General features: G+C 39.9%; 1 protein-coding gene across 2 annotated transcripts in view; it reads left to right on the top strand.

Annotated features, from left to right (window-relative positions):
- Fam204a (family with sequence similarity 204 member A) overlaps positions 1-1,278 on the top strand; it is a 28,848-nt gene extending 27,570 nt beyond the window's left edge. For both annotated transcript variants that reach the window (XM_031390864.1, XM_031390863.1), the window contains exon 8: positions 620-1,278. In XM_031390864.1, the coding sequence (XP_031246724.1) occupies positions 620-671 (52 nt within the window). In that variant the 3' untranslated portion in view covers positions 672-1,278. The remainder of the gene's footprint in view (positions 1-619) is intronic.
- The last annotated feature ends 13,919 nt before the right edge of the window (positions 1,279-15,197 follow it).

The raw sequence follows: 15,197 nt of genomic DNA, 5'->3' as shown, positions 1-15,197 counted from the left end.
CCTGGGCCAGGCAGTGGTGGTGCATGCCTTTAATCCCAGCACTTGGGAGGCAGAGGCAGGAGGATTTCTTGAGTTAGAGGCCAGCCTGGTCTACTGAGTGAGTTCCAGGACAGCTAGGGCTATACAGAAAAAAACCCTGTCATGAAGACTTGTGTCCTGGGATGGAAGAGCTGGCTCAGCATTTCAGAGCACCAGGGTTCAGTTCCTAGCACACACATGATGGCTCACAACTGTGCAGTTTCAGGGGATTTGATACCCTCTTCTAGGTTCTGTGGGGACCAGGCATGCATATTGTAAACAGACATCTGCAGGCAAAATAACCAGACTCATAAAATAATAATAATTTTTAAAAGTTGAAAAAGAATATAAAGAAATCATGATTCTGTTCGACTTGGTAGGAATTATAGAAAGTCTGCTCATCCATGGGATCCAGTTTGTAGCTTGCTTACCCAGGTCTTACATCTCAGTAAAGTAGTTGTGAGACTATAAATGTGGAGGCCTTGCCTCAGCCATTGCTGTTTGTGGAAGTGTCACTGCTTTGGGTACTTACTAAACATGTTACTTTAGTAGAGTATTTTATTTTAGAAATAAGTTGAGATTTTTATGTTTTTCATTTTAGGTTTGAAGCAAAGAAGAGATGGGAAACCAAAAGCAACATGGGATATATGTGACCTTGCAGAGTTCTTCAAGACATTTATTTATAGGCTGTCATGCTTCATTTGCTGAAAAGATTTTCTGCTTAGGTTAAATGTGTCAGAAATTGATAAAGGTAGAAAAAGATAAGCATAAAACTTCAGAGCTGATCATAAACCCTTTTCAGTCTTTTTTTCTCAGAAACTTTTGAAGGAAAAGAACATTTTTATATTTGTGTAAGAAATTTTAAGCATATGTATAAGAAAAAATGGTAGGATTTTATTTATTTGTTTGTATAAGCATACAGTTTAAAATCAGTTTTGTGTTTGATCTGCTTGGTCTAGCATAGCCTGTGAGGTCCTTGGTTTCCTTATCTGTTCTTAGCATGACTGCACTTTTTCTAGGATTGTATTTTTAAGATTGGCTTTGTTTATAATGGATTAGTCATAAATAGAAATTTCAATTGTTACTGATTTGACAAATAACTTTAATTACTTTAATGCTTTAAAAATAATTACTGATTCTTTTTGGAGACAAAATTTAATATTACTTAGTCACATAGTAAAAATAGTTGATCGATTTGTGTGTGTGTGTATGTGTATAATGCCAGTGGAAATAATTTGAGTAAAAGGTGGACACACTATAGTATCTGGAGAATGATTTAAATTCAGATTTGCCTAGAGAAACCTTTCTCAATTATCTCTCATCAATGTCATTCTTTAAATTATGGTTGTTTATGTAAAGGAAATGGTCTGATTGTGCTAGACAGACAGTTGTAACTCAAGATAACATAACTTCAGATTGTCTATGGGCTGCTTTGTTTTAACCACCACCCCCCCAGTCCTTGGAGGATGGAATGAATTAATGAGACAAAAGAGAGAACTGACACCTGGGAAGTCATTGTCCTTAGGTGTGTATTTGCTGTCCTAAGGGAAAGAGGCTTTGGAGGTCGTTTGATAACTGGCAAGACCATATGTGGATATGTGAAAAGTGAGTCATGAACATGAATAAATCATTTTAGACTTAAAATAGCCACCGTTTTATTAACTTATGGTGATATATATATTTTCTCTATATGAAGAGTAAGTGAGTAATTAATAGCCAAAATATTAGGGGCTAGAGAAATGGCTCAGTGGCTAAGAGTACTGAATGTTCATCCAGAGATCCTGATTTCAGTTCCCAGCAACCACATGGTGGCTCACAACAATTTTTAATGGGATCTGACCCCCTGTTCTCGTGTGTCTGAAGACAGCTACAGTGTACTTATATAAATTAAAAAAACAAAACAAAAAAACAACCTAGAAAGCCAATGAGTTTTTTGTTTTTTTTTTTAAATATAGTAGTCCAAATATCAAATCTTACCTTCATTTAGTTGTGAAGAAACAGTGGACAAAAAGCAAGGTCTAGGAGATTGGATATCCACTGACCCATCTTAATAAAAAGGTATCTTCATAGATGTGCCTGAGTACTATTTACTTAGAGCAACCTACTTTGGACTCCTAGTGGGTGAATATGTGTTTAACGATATAGGAATATTTTTTCCACCCACTATACACTTAATTCCTAGTATGGATAGTTTTGTATGTAAGTTCTCCATGGGGCTCTGCCTTAATTTTGTATTTCCTTGCATTTACTTCCATAGGTCTAGTGACTTTTGACAGTGTATTTTCCATTTGGGTCAGATTTAGTAGCCTGTGACTCAGTCTAGTCACCAAAGCCCTATTTGCCTACACCAGTGCTAGCAGTTTGCCTCTCAATGCCCATTCTAGGGTTTGTTTTGTTTTTTAAGATATATTTATTTACATTTTATATATATGGATGTTCTGCCTGCATGTATGTCTGTGTACCATGTGCATGCCTGGTATCTATGGAGGCCAGAAAAAGAGGTGTCATATCCCTGGAACTGGAGTTATGGATGGTGGAGATACCATATAGCTCCCCAGATCCTCTGGAAGAGCAGCCAGTGCCCTTAACTTCTGGACCTTAACTATGTCAGTCCCACATTCATTTTTACTGAGTGGAGAATATTTAGTCAGGTCAGACAGAGATGGGGACTCGGTTGGCAAGAAGTCACATCTCCCAACTTCCTACTCTTGTGGGCATGGAATGTAGAGTTTTAAAATATACTGCTGTGGTCAGAAAGTAAGAAGGAAGGATTGAGTGAGGAAGGGGAATGGTGCTTTTGCGTATATCTGCTGGTCTCGTTTGATATTAGTTTTATTTGGGATGAGCTTTAATATAATTTATAGATACTTTATTCATTAGAACAATAAGGTGGAAGTATTATTCCTAGAATACCAGGGTTGCCCTCGGGGTGTAGTCATTTGTCCTTCCTATTCTGGCCACATTAAAATAAGAGTTCTTAGTTGATCAGTAATATCCTTGGTCCCTGAAGCTTCAACATGTACATTTACTACCTCTAGAACACTTGAATTAGATTAGTAATGTGATTGTCAGTTACTGTTGAGTGAGATTAATATGTTTTAGGCCATTGGTATGGCATTAATGTAACATGATTTATTGTCTGAGCACTTGAGGCTAGAACAGCATACTGAAGAACATTAATTTTGAGCTTTACTGCTTGGTTTTGAGAAGTGAAGTTGGTAGTCCATTCTTGTTTAGGAGCCTTCAGGGTGTTTCTGATTTCAGCAGAACATTATATTTCTTTCACCAAAAGGAGAGCTTGAATATGTAATCTCAAGCTTGCTATAATTAGTTCTGATGACAGTTAAATACCTCAGCCAAGACTGTAAATCAGCAGTTAAATTCTGACTTCTGCCATTGATAATAAATCTCAAGCACTTATTTTGAAGACAGGCAGATGAAGGAAGGGCAAGCCTCTGACAGAAATAAAGTGCTGTTGAATGTTAGGTAACAACTGTAAACCTAACACTTAAAATCTGATGCCACTTACACTTTTTGTCTAAACTGTCTTTGTAGTACTTTAGTAACTTAGGTTATTAACAGCTGAGGAGAACTTGGAATCCTTGTTTGTATTTTTGTGGTGTGTGCTGCTGTGTGCCTGGGCACTCTTCTCTAGTCCTCTCTACCTCACTTGAGATAAGGTCTCTCACTGAACCTGGAGTAAGGCTAGAACCTGTCAGGCAGGACTGCACACGGCCATGCCTTGCTTTTACATGAGTTTTGGGATCCAGGCTCAGGGCTTCCTCTTTGCACAGCAAGTGCTGTTACCCATTTTCTCATCTCTCCAGCCCAAAAAATTAAAATTCTTAAAATATGAATGTATTACTTTCAAAATATCTACTACATTCATTTTGTTAGGGAAAAGTTAATGGCTATGCTTCTGGAAGTATATATCTTAATAACTGAATATGTTATACAAGGAAATAAATTGATATATCATCTTCTGTTTTGAAATGTGGTCATCAAATTCAGAACCAACTGATACAATTCAAGTTTTTCATGTTGGCAGAATTTGCCTATTTTTAGTTTCTGGCAAGGGTAAAAACACTTTGCATGTCAATTTAATATTTTTTAAAGCCAACAGTTTTATTTATTGGCTTAAAATTTACACTCTAAAGTCTTAGCTCTGACTTTGATGAAATAAATAGCAATACTTGGACAAAATGTCCAAAATCTTTTTCCAGAAACAAATGTAGATTAGTATTTGTGGCATCAGTGCCTTCTAACCTGGTAACAAACCTAAAGTGCTCTGTTAAGCTGGGAGCTTTACAGACTCAAGGCAACAAGCACGTTTTATGTGCCTTTCCTCACTCACCATGTATATGTGTATAGTGTGCATTGTGTGTTTGTCTATATTCAGTTCAGCTAGTCAGCGAGACTGAGAATCCTGTCTCTACCCTCTGAGCGCTAGGACTAGAAGGCCACCAAGGATGCCTAACTTTTATGTGTATCTCAGGGATCTGAATTCCAGGCCTTTAACTTGCAGCACTGTGCTCTCTCCTCAGGCCACTTGATTTACTTTTATTATGAATTAATCAGAACATGTCTGTATTTTTCACACTTAATGTTATCATAGGATATTGAGGCATTTTATTAGTGTATTTGTGTATTTTAAAATTTTCTTAGTGGTTTAAAGAATATATTCATTCTTTGACAGTTTCATACATATATACAATGTATCTTGATCATATCTACCCCAACTCTCCCCTCTCATTCCCTAACATGTCCCCTTCACCTTCATCTATATTAAAATAATGACAGTGAGGATGACAATAATGATAATCTACTGGCTCTTATTAGTTCTGCATACATACATAGGGGTTTAAGTCCTTCCACCTTCATAATCTACAAATGATCGTAATCCAGCACCCATCACCAGCCAAGACCTCTTCAGCTAGGGGTGGGTCCTCATGAGCTTCTTCCTGCCAGTGTTGGAATGTTGACTGGCCTGATCTTGTGCAGGCTGCAGGTTGCACTGGCCTCAGCTCTAGGAGGTAGCATGTGAGAACATCTTGCCCATCCCCTGGTTCTTTCTTTGTTTTAGTTCCCTTGTCTACAATGTTCACTGAGCTTTGAACACATGTTCTTGATCTTTATAAGATACTAAAGTAGAGAACCATTTTCCACATTGGAGATTCAGTATGATTTTGATAAATACGTAGTGATGAATTCTTTAGTCTGTATTGTTTTATTCTTGTCCTTACTTGGAAGGAAAAAAATCCTCACATACATGTTGGTGTTGTAGCTAGAGTCAGAAGACTGATGTGGAAGAAGCCTTTGAACTCAGTGAAGAACAAGGCAGTGGCAATTGTGGTGGCCATGAAGAAACTAGAGTCACTGCTCTTTGTTCTGGGGTTAGAATGAAATATGTTGCCTCTTTGCCATCTCTCCCTTTTGCTCATTGTTGAGTACTCTGCAGGTGGCTGTGCCCAGGGTGTCTTCAACTGTAGTAATGCCCTCTGAGTAGCTTCTTGCCTGCTGGCTTTGGTGAATTTGATCTCTGGAACCGAGTTACAGACTCTGGTGGGACAGTTTATGAAATGCCACAAAGTACTGTATGTTTTCAGATCTTGTAAAATTAAGAAGTAACTGAGACATAATTGAATTTTATTGGTATTAGTAATCCCTTTTTAAACTGAAGAAAAAACAATAAAAACTTCTAAATGAGATGGCATTTTTAAGCATTGAGTGTTTAGTATCTATCTTCCACATTCAGATTCTTAGGGTGATAATATACAGGAATGTAAAGGGCTGTGCTTCCACTCCCAAATGCTCCTGTGCCAGGTTTCTCCTTTTGTCCGTCTAGTACCACTTGAACAATGCTACCTGCCACCTCCTGACTTTGTGGGCTACCTCTTGTTAAATTGCTGTAAGGAGCTTGCTCAGTTCCAGGAATGAGGATGGATGAGGTAATCCTTTCCCACCTCTCATTTCTGAAGGGTGTGTATGTATGTCCAGTTATTACTTGTTCATTGAACCTGGAGCTCAAGAAACCAACTCCAGTATAAGCTGTAATTATTGATGTCTGTTTTATTTTCATCTGCAAGCTCTGGCACTTGATCAAGAAGTTAATATATCACTTCATCTCCAGGCTAAATGTCTCAGCTCTCGAGGTTTTATTATTTGATGGATAGCATACAATTATGACTGCCCAGAAAGAAAAGTGTATTTATTTGTAAAGTGGATGAGACTAGAAGTAATTATGAATGCACAGGGAGTGGCAAAACCGTGAAGCTTTGCGTTCCTTTGAATCCCTGCCCCAGTGATATCTGAGAAACAGTTCTTGAAGTCTTCCTCTCTGTTAGCTCTGAAGTGATTCTGGTGCATGCAAAGATGAGTAAATGCAATCTAATAGGAAATACTATAAACTAAGTCTTAGACAACTTAGGATTTACATAGTTATTAGTGACTCAGTTGTTGTGCTGAATGTAGAGAAATGATCCACATGTGTTAACTGAAATAGCCCAGGCCTACAGACTGTAGTTTCTGGTCATTTGTCACATGTCTGGGTTCCTAACTGCTATAGTTGCTGGCTAGATTAATAACTGATACTCTAGTGCTCATGAGGAATGGGTGTTGTTAATGCCCTCACTCTCCCATCTTGCATTGGTGGTATATGACTGAAGAACATACTGCTTTGTACATCCCTTCATAATTTTAAGCTGGGAGTTTCTCCTCAACAATATTAGCATGATCCTACATTAGAAAGGCTGTCTCAGTGCCTGTCCATGTTAGAAAATTGTCATGAATGTGTCTTCCAAAATACGATAACTCAGTCACAGTGGGAGTTGGTGTTTTGTTCACCCGAGGTGCAAAGGTTGATTCTGCAACCAGAAGCCTCTGTTCTATGCAATCATTGAAAGATCCAGGTTGCCAGCAACTTTCTACTTTCACTTAGGAAACCTAAGTGTCACCACCTTAATCATCCAGAAGTTACAACAAGGGAGGCTGGGGAATGCAGACTGCTGTTTTCAGGAAGAAGAGGAAATCAACTTAAATGAGTGGCTGGAAGCATCTGTTGCCTTGCCTCTATCACATAGGACCATGCTGTGGTGAGATAAGCTTTGCTGATATGAAACACAGACTACTCTTTGATACAGTCATTTTCACGCAGCTGTGCTGTCAAAGCTTTGTTAAAATATCCCCTTTTGACAGAGTAGTGTGTGGTGGCAGGGTAGAGCAAGTGTTGAATGAGCATTGTTGTGCTCAGGGAGTGAGACGGGCACTGAGAGGGCCAACTCTCATGAAGGACTGTGGGACTGTACCAGGAAGACATTTGAAGAAAGAGTATCCCAGGCAGAAGGAGCAGGAGATGTAATTGAGGGGCAACAAAGGAGGATGATCAGGAAGGTCATGAAGCTTCAGGGTTGGCCTGAATCAGATCCCTGCTGTGTAGATGATCCAGGGAGTTTGGATCCATACCTGGTTTGAATGGGGTATTTCTGGGGATCCTGATGTATGGCAGGGAAAGGAAGATAGCAGGCTTCTGATTCTAAGTAATGTCAAAGGAATACCACTCATAATTTAGACTTGCTATATCAAGGATCCTGAAGAATGTGCTTCATGGACAGCTCTGGAGACATGGGGGCCAGAAAAGTTGCTGCAGAAGACCTTCTAGCAAGAGGACAATGAAGAGGTGGCCGTTGTTTGCATCAAATGGCAGGAAGTAGAGTTATGTTCACAAGAAACCTTTAACTGGGGTGGGCGTGTATGGTGCCTTAGGTGGGTTTCCTCAAAGTAGTATCTCAAGTCTGTTCTGAACGTGAGGTAGACACTTATGTACTTGAAAAATCTAAAGAGAATGATGCAGAGCTGACAAGATTGAAATGGCTTAACAGAGCAACACTTGCACCCAGGGGCAGACAGCTCCACAAGAATCCTGCCCATGTTGCTTTACATGAGAGTTAGGGCCTAGGAAAAGGCAGCGTCTGCTCCAGAGGTCTTCCTCAATAAAGGGCAGTTCTCTAGAATAGGGATGAACTTAGCAAGCAGGACAACATTGGAGAGTGTACCCACTGAGGTAGCTATCTGTTGTGTACTGAAGATGATAGCTACTCTGAAGAGGGAAGTGCTCATGTGTACAGCAAGCACCTGGACAAGACATCCTGGATGTGGATAGTGGGTCAGCCCCTGCCCTGGGAGATCTATGTAGACAAAGCAATTTGCAGTGATGAATTTGAAACCAGAAGGGTTTAGATAATGTCCAGTCAGTCTACTTGGTGGCTAGGATTAGGTGAGGAATACACTGGGCTAGATGAACATCTGCTGAGCCTGAAGCTAAACTGACTTGACTCAGAGTTTCTGAAACTGGGTCTCATCTTAAATACCCTTAGTCTTCTAGATTTTGCTCAGTATTTAGCATGGCGCTCACATCCACTGACCCCAATCCAGATAGATTTGTTTGTGTATGGTATTTGGAGAAGGAGCCTGTGGGGGTAACTAGGATTAGGTGAGATTTTTAGAATTGGGCCCATTGAAGCTGCAGATTAGCAACCTGCATACAGAGAGCCCTTGTACTATCCTTCTGAGGAAATATTTTGTTCTGTAGATGAAGGAAGTCCAGGTGTTAGGAGGATTAAGAGCTCTACCACAGGCCTTTGGACTGTGCCCTGTTCTGTGTGTCCCCTAAAAGTTGGAGACTTAATCCTCAATTAAGTTTGTGTAAGGTCTTTGGAGAAGGAGCCTTGGTGTGTGTGTGTGTGGGGTGTTAACTAGAATTAGATGAGTTTGTGAGAGTTGCGAAAGAGACCCAAGCTAACAGGTGTGCTCTTTCTGTGTGATACAATGAGACAGTCACTGGATGCTAAGCAGATGCCAGATGGACTTCTTGGCCTCCAGAATAGTATACCAAATAACCTGATTTATAATGTACTTGGTCCTCAGTGCCGTCAGCACCCACCTGTTACAGAATCACAGGGTTAGGGTTAGTTTTAGGGTTAAAATGTAAATGTCAGGGTCCTTTTTTGGGGTAGAGGTAGATGGCACAAGAAACAGCATCTGAAGTCCTCTGGCCTCCACACATGTCCAAATGTGTGAATACACAATCTTATGACCAGTATATCCCAACGAAGACAGGCTCTCTTTCCTACATGGAGAAACTGGAATAGGAAAGACAGACAAGCCAACATAATGCTAAATACCACTCGGAAAGAAGTATGCTATGTAGTGCAAATAGGAAGTCCTACTACTAGCTCCATTCAGTAAGACAGATTGCAAAGAAAAAGCAAAGGAAAGCTCGCTCCATCCAGTTCAGAGATTCAGTTGGAATCCTCACTTGGACACTTGCTTCCTTGCCCGTAGTGCTCCTAAAGAAACCCAAAGTCCACATGCATAAAAATTTTGTTCCTAGTGGTGAAAGACCCAAAGTTCTCAGATATGTCTGTGTATCTTGGAAGACATTTTTACGAAATCAATACATTATCAGAAGTGGCTGCAACCATTTTTGCAGTTGGAAACTTGTAAATTATTTGGGCCCATTAGAAGTGATCTTCCTGCTTCCGCCTGCAGATCCTTATCCAGTCCCTTTGCCTCTCTATCTAAGGCAGGGAGGGCTACCCAAGGGTCTTAACTGCCAGTAGATGATACTTCAAGATTAAGGTCAGATAACAAGCTCTGGTATAAATGTACACAAATACAGCATGCAATATGCTCTGTCTGTAAGAGTCCTTGCCCAAGGCTGTGATCCATGGCCTAGCAGGTCTTTTACTTTTTTTTTTTTTGCTGTATCACAGGACCTTTCTCAGAGTCTCATGTATGTGGCAAAGTGTTCAGTAAAATTCTCTGTATTTTTCCCACTTATGATTTTCCTTTAGAAAAGGAACTTAAAGAACTGAGTATTCAAGACCTTCCTAGAAGCAGGAAGGAAGATAAGGCAAATAACCATATCAAGTGCCTTGCTTGACCTCCAAAAATACCTAACCAGGATTGATCCACAGGAAGGGGAAATCAAAGGGGAGGAAGGATGCAAATCCTTAAGTAGTGCCACCCAAAGGAAGATCTGGAAAGTTCAGCTGGAGTTCTGGAAAGATACAGGCATTAGAATATTCAGGAATTAAGCAGTGAGTTTTCACCATTTAGGGTTGAAAAAGAAAGCATCCACAAGACAAAGAATGGAATTATTTGGGCCCAGAGGGAATTATCATGCATTGTACACTGTCCAGGGGGCTGCAGAAGGATTACAGCCACTATTGTGGCTTCTGTGGACTGAAGCAGCAAACAATGTCTATTGGTTGCTAAGCAACCATTAGCCCATTGCTGCCCTTTTCCATTAAGCATTATCTGCCTTCTTAGATTGTTTTAATTTACTTTTAAACAAGAAAGGTAATGCAGCAGAATTACCAGTGATACTAACAATGAAAATGTGAAGATTTTGTAAAGGTTATATCACTCATGAGTGGTATGGTTGGTGATAGTGACAATTGGCTGAAATCTTAAAACATTTTATCACCTGTCCTCCCATATTTCATGGTACACACACACACACACACACACACACACACTCACAGGAGGAATGATGATAGTCTCGGATATTGTGGAACTCAAGCCCGAGATATAGTTTGAATATTCTCCATCCTCTGCTGTGCCCTGCTCCTCACTACAGCTTGTCTCAAAGCAATGTCTCCTTCAGTACAGCTTGGTCAACAGTAGGTAACATGCCATTCCAGCCCACTCGCTGTGTAGACACCTGAAGATGTAGCATGCGTAGATACAAGAAGAATGTGGAAACACCACCTGTCTGCACAAGGAATATGAGAAACATGCCTATTAGGAAAAGAAGTGTTTTTATTTAGGATCCTATTTGCATTCCAGTTTTAGACATTAGCTACCTGTATAAGGGAAAGTGGGTGACCAGAAAAATGTATATATAATCAGGACTACAAAAGATTTCCTTCTAGCCTGTCTTGTACTTTGCTCATAGCCTATGCTTTTAAAGTATCAGTGAGTTCAGCATTTTGTTTATGGGACCTTCTTGGAAGGGATTCTGGGCAAGTCAGTGGTTGATTCCATGGACTGGGTGCTAAAAAATGGATTGCCATACACATGAAGTTAGCTCCTTGATTGATATAACACACACCAAATGGCTGTGTGGCCTGAGAAGGGTATGTGGACAGCTGTGTTTGGACTCTGATTTTCCTACTTCTGTGGCCTTGGGCAAGGTTTTTTGTTTCTTTGTTTGTTCTTCATCTATGAGTAAGAATAATGACAACTTTTTTGGGGCTGTCCTGAGAATTTAAGAACAGACATAGATGGTGATCACTATTAATAATAACTATTGCCTGGTTGTTGCTGTTTCTGTATCTGATTAGCATTCAGGTTGCCCTTTGTCTCTTCCCCAAATGCCATCTGAATAGGAAGAGTGGTATATATGCCATTCTGAAAGGACTCTTTAACAGAAGGGGACACTGCTCTATGGATTAACTGATGTCCTTCACACAGTGGTGGGCCAGTATATTAATGCCTGCAAGGTTGCAAGGCCCTGTCAGAACAGGGCGACAGCATTGTGCATCAGGTTCTCCCATGTACTGAGGTAGCTGCTGCCGCCGCCTCCACCACTGCTACCACCACCCACATTATTATTATTAACTATTATTATTTCTTTCTTTTTTTTCCTTGCAATCAACACAGTGGGAAACACCTCATATGCATTATCTTCCTTAATCTTAAAAGTTTGTAAAATAGTGGGATAGATATAATTATCCTCTTTTTACACATAAAGAAACTTATATGCAAGAAAGTTGTAGAACTTTCCAAGACTAAACTCATGTAAATGGCAAAGCAGGGCTGTATTATCATCATGTTCCTAGCCTTGGCCAACTAGGCCTAGGAATAAGGGGAAAGGCCTATGCAAGTCATGCATTTGCATAAAATTTAAGGACCCAGTCATCTCCTGATATGCCAATGAGGCATAAAACTAGAAGACCCACCCATAAAAACAATGACAAATGACAGCAGAATCTATATGTTTAGATTACCATCATTTAACGCAACCAGTTCATGTTACTAGCTCAGCAGTTAGTGTGTCCACTGTAGAAAAATCTACAGGAATGTGCATCTGAAGTTCTGCAGATGACTAGAGGCCGAGGATGATTGGTTGATTGATGCAGAATAGTCAAGAGAAATAGAAGAATCAGAAGCAGAGGACTTTGGTGTCTTGCTTCAGCAAAATCAGAAGAATTTTTTAGTGGTCTGTTTATAAGGTCTATGAAGGCCTTAGTCCTTCATAGCAGTTTTCTAGGAGCCAATCTGTAAAGTACAGTCTTACAGTCATTTTCCTTTTAGCTTACACTATAGTGCAGAAGAATAATCTCACTAAAGGATCATTATCACCCACATAGATTAAAAAGTATGCCTGGGATGACTGTTAAAGGCATTTGTGCTTCCAGAAGGGATTACAATGGAATTGTGACTTAACTGGGAAGGGCCTGGAACATCACTTAGGAAATGAGACTGGAATTTGACTATAGAAAGTGAGGAGGAGTGAGCCAAAAGAAGAGGATTCTATATAGAGGCAGAGGAATTGTGATGAGAGAGAAGAGGGACCTATGCTGAGTGCCAATCCCAACCCTTCTGTATTACATCTCTAAAAGCTACATGGCATTGAGGCTCAGAGATCCCAAGTTTGCCCCTAGGTGTGCCTGATCTCTGTGGTGGTCAGTTTTGCCAGGACATCAGCCTCTGTAGACACTGCCTGTGACATTGCTTGGTGTCTCTCTGTATATCTGTCATTCACTCTTGGCAATGTGGATGAATCATAGCCTTTTCTACCTGCTGGGACAATGTGTCTGGAAAGAGCTGAGGCAGGAAGGGAAACTGGGCTCCAGGAACAGCAAGTGGGGTGCTGCACACCCAAAGAGGCCTCCTTTTCCTCTCAGAATGTAGACTAGCCAGCATTTTCTAAAAAGCTGTTGCTCCTCCATCTTCAGTCTCCTCTGGGAATCCTTTGGGCGTCATGAGTATAGCTGAGTGAGAAGTTATCTCTATGGTCATCATCATCATTCATATATAGTTATGACTATCATTTACTTAAAAGGACAGATGATAGACAATCTCCCAGTCTATGTTCCTCTGGTTGGTAAAGTTGATTGAATTAAAAATGACAGTGAGCTAAAACAGGTCAGAATTTTTGTCTTATTCATAGTTCTTGAGCTTTATGTAATCTATGCTTGGTGGCTATCACTCTGGATTGATATAGTCTTTAAAGTAGTGGTTCTCAACTGGTTAGTCACAACCCTTCTAGGGGTTGCATATCAGATACCTACATACCAGATATTTAACAATTCATAACAGCAAAATTGCATTTATGAAGTAGCAATGAAATAAGAGCAAGAGAAAGAAGGACAAGATCTGAATATATTCTTCAAGGATATGGCTAGAGTCACTTATTTCCTCAGAGTAGATTTCATGTCCTGAAGTTTCTGCCTCTTCCTGATAGCATTGTTCTTTAGAGCTCAAGCTTTTAGCACATGGTTTGTGGGGTGGAAAAGATTTCAGGTCACAACAACCTGTTATGAAACTGTTACAGGCCTGTTCATTAGTTTTCAGTCAAACTATTTCAGTAACCTTTTCCTAAGTCTACAGTTTAATCCTACGCAAATATAGTCTATATAGCACTTCTAGAACATTCTTCCAAAGATAAACCTCTGAGCTTACTGCCCTTTCAGTGGTGTCTCATTATTTGTAATGTCAAAATTCCACGCACATTTTTCTACACCCCTTATTATAAACTATAAAAACTATAATCCTGCTCTCTTCTGATTGCTATCTACCTTTGATCCATCCTGTTATTCCAGAAAGGCCTTCTTCCATCATCTTACTTCAAATGCCCTGTAACCATGACTGATGCAGAAGAAAAGTCATTTCTTTCTTGAACTTCATGTGTCCTTGTGTTACTTCTATTTCTGTATTTTCTTTGTGCTGTGGTAGACTTGGTGCTTTGCAAGGAGGTGGCTCTCATTCTACTTCCAAATTAACATGTGAGTGTGTTCATGATTCTGTGTGTGGTGCATACACAGAAGAATGCATTTTAGCTCGTGCCTCTAAGATGGGACGTAGAACATTAAACAGTTTAGGAGATGTAAATGTACTAGCATTTAAAATAACACAAGCCATTTGTATAGGCATACTTCTAGAATGAGCTACTAATGCCTTGTGCTTTCGTAAACAGAATGGAATGGACATAATTCAGATCTTTTGCTGTGTCAGGATAGTAACTACAGTCATCATTTGTAGGTTTTTATTGTAGCCATTGGCAGTCCAATTATGGACAGTTATGGGTTCAGAGAGTTGCTCCTCCTTTATAGCCGCTGTCCCACACACAGCTACAGTGTTGGACTTTGTTTCAGTTCTCCATTAGGGCAAAAGTTTCTACTGCAGCAGATGCTGTCTTTTTCATAAATTGCAAGGTCATAGTTACCAAAGTAAAGACAATGAATTTTGTTCAACTATACAATTGTGTCAGGCACAACTGAAGAAATGCTTAAGGAGAGCTATTTGTTGGTTCTGTAGGTTATATCGCAAGCACAGAGAAAATACAGAAAGAAGCATTTGAATGCTAGTTGGGAGCAAAAACAGGGAAGCCAGAATCCTATGTCTGATGCGGAACTGACCTTCCCTCACAGGTTACTTTCTGGAGTAAGAATATGGAATTTGGTATGTGTCTTCTACCTTTTGGGTATCTGGATTTCTGGAAGCATATTCATAGCTCAGTATATTTGCAGCTGTGGCTCTCTTTGTCTTAATGATGATGTACTTGAGATTGTGACATTGAGAAGCATACCAGAAGTTGGCAAAGGAGGGAATGGACAACCCCCTTGTCTGCCTGTATCTCTATTGTAGTCAGCTACTAAAAGTGTCAGGGAGTGAGCTCAGCCCAGGGTTCACATCTTTTCAGCTCTTGGCACATTTTCAGATCACATTTTATTTGGCAATAAAAGTACCAGTAAGACTTAGATTTTTAAATAACTGATTCCCATGTGTAGACCCACCCCATTTATGGCAGAAAACCAGTATTACATTGACAGGGTGTTGGTAGGCATGTTGCTATTTCCTTCTTTATTTTTTTCTACCACAGATCTGATTTTATTGCCAAGACAACTTAAAATAAGAATCTCCTAGCCTATGACTATTGGATACTATCATTC

This window comes from Mastomys coucha, unplaced genomic scaffold (genome assembly GCF_008632895.1).
Source record: "Mastomys coucha isolate ucsf_1 unplaced genomic scaffold, UCSF_Mcou_1 pScaffold21, whole genome shotgun sequence".
Lineage (NCBI taxonomy): Eukaryota > Metazoa > Chordata > Mammalia > Rodentia > Muridae > Mastomys > Mastomys coucha.
Note: the sequence above shows the minus strand (reverse complement) of the source record. Positions and strands in the feature narration are given on the sequence as shown.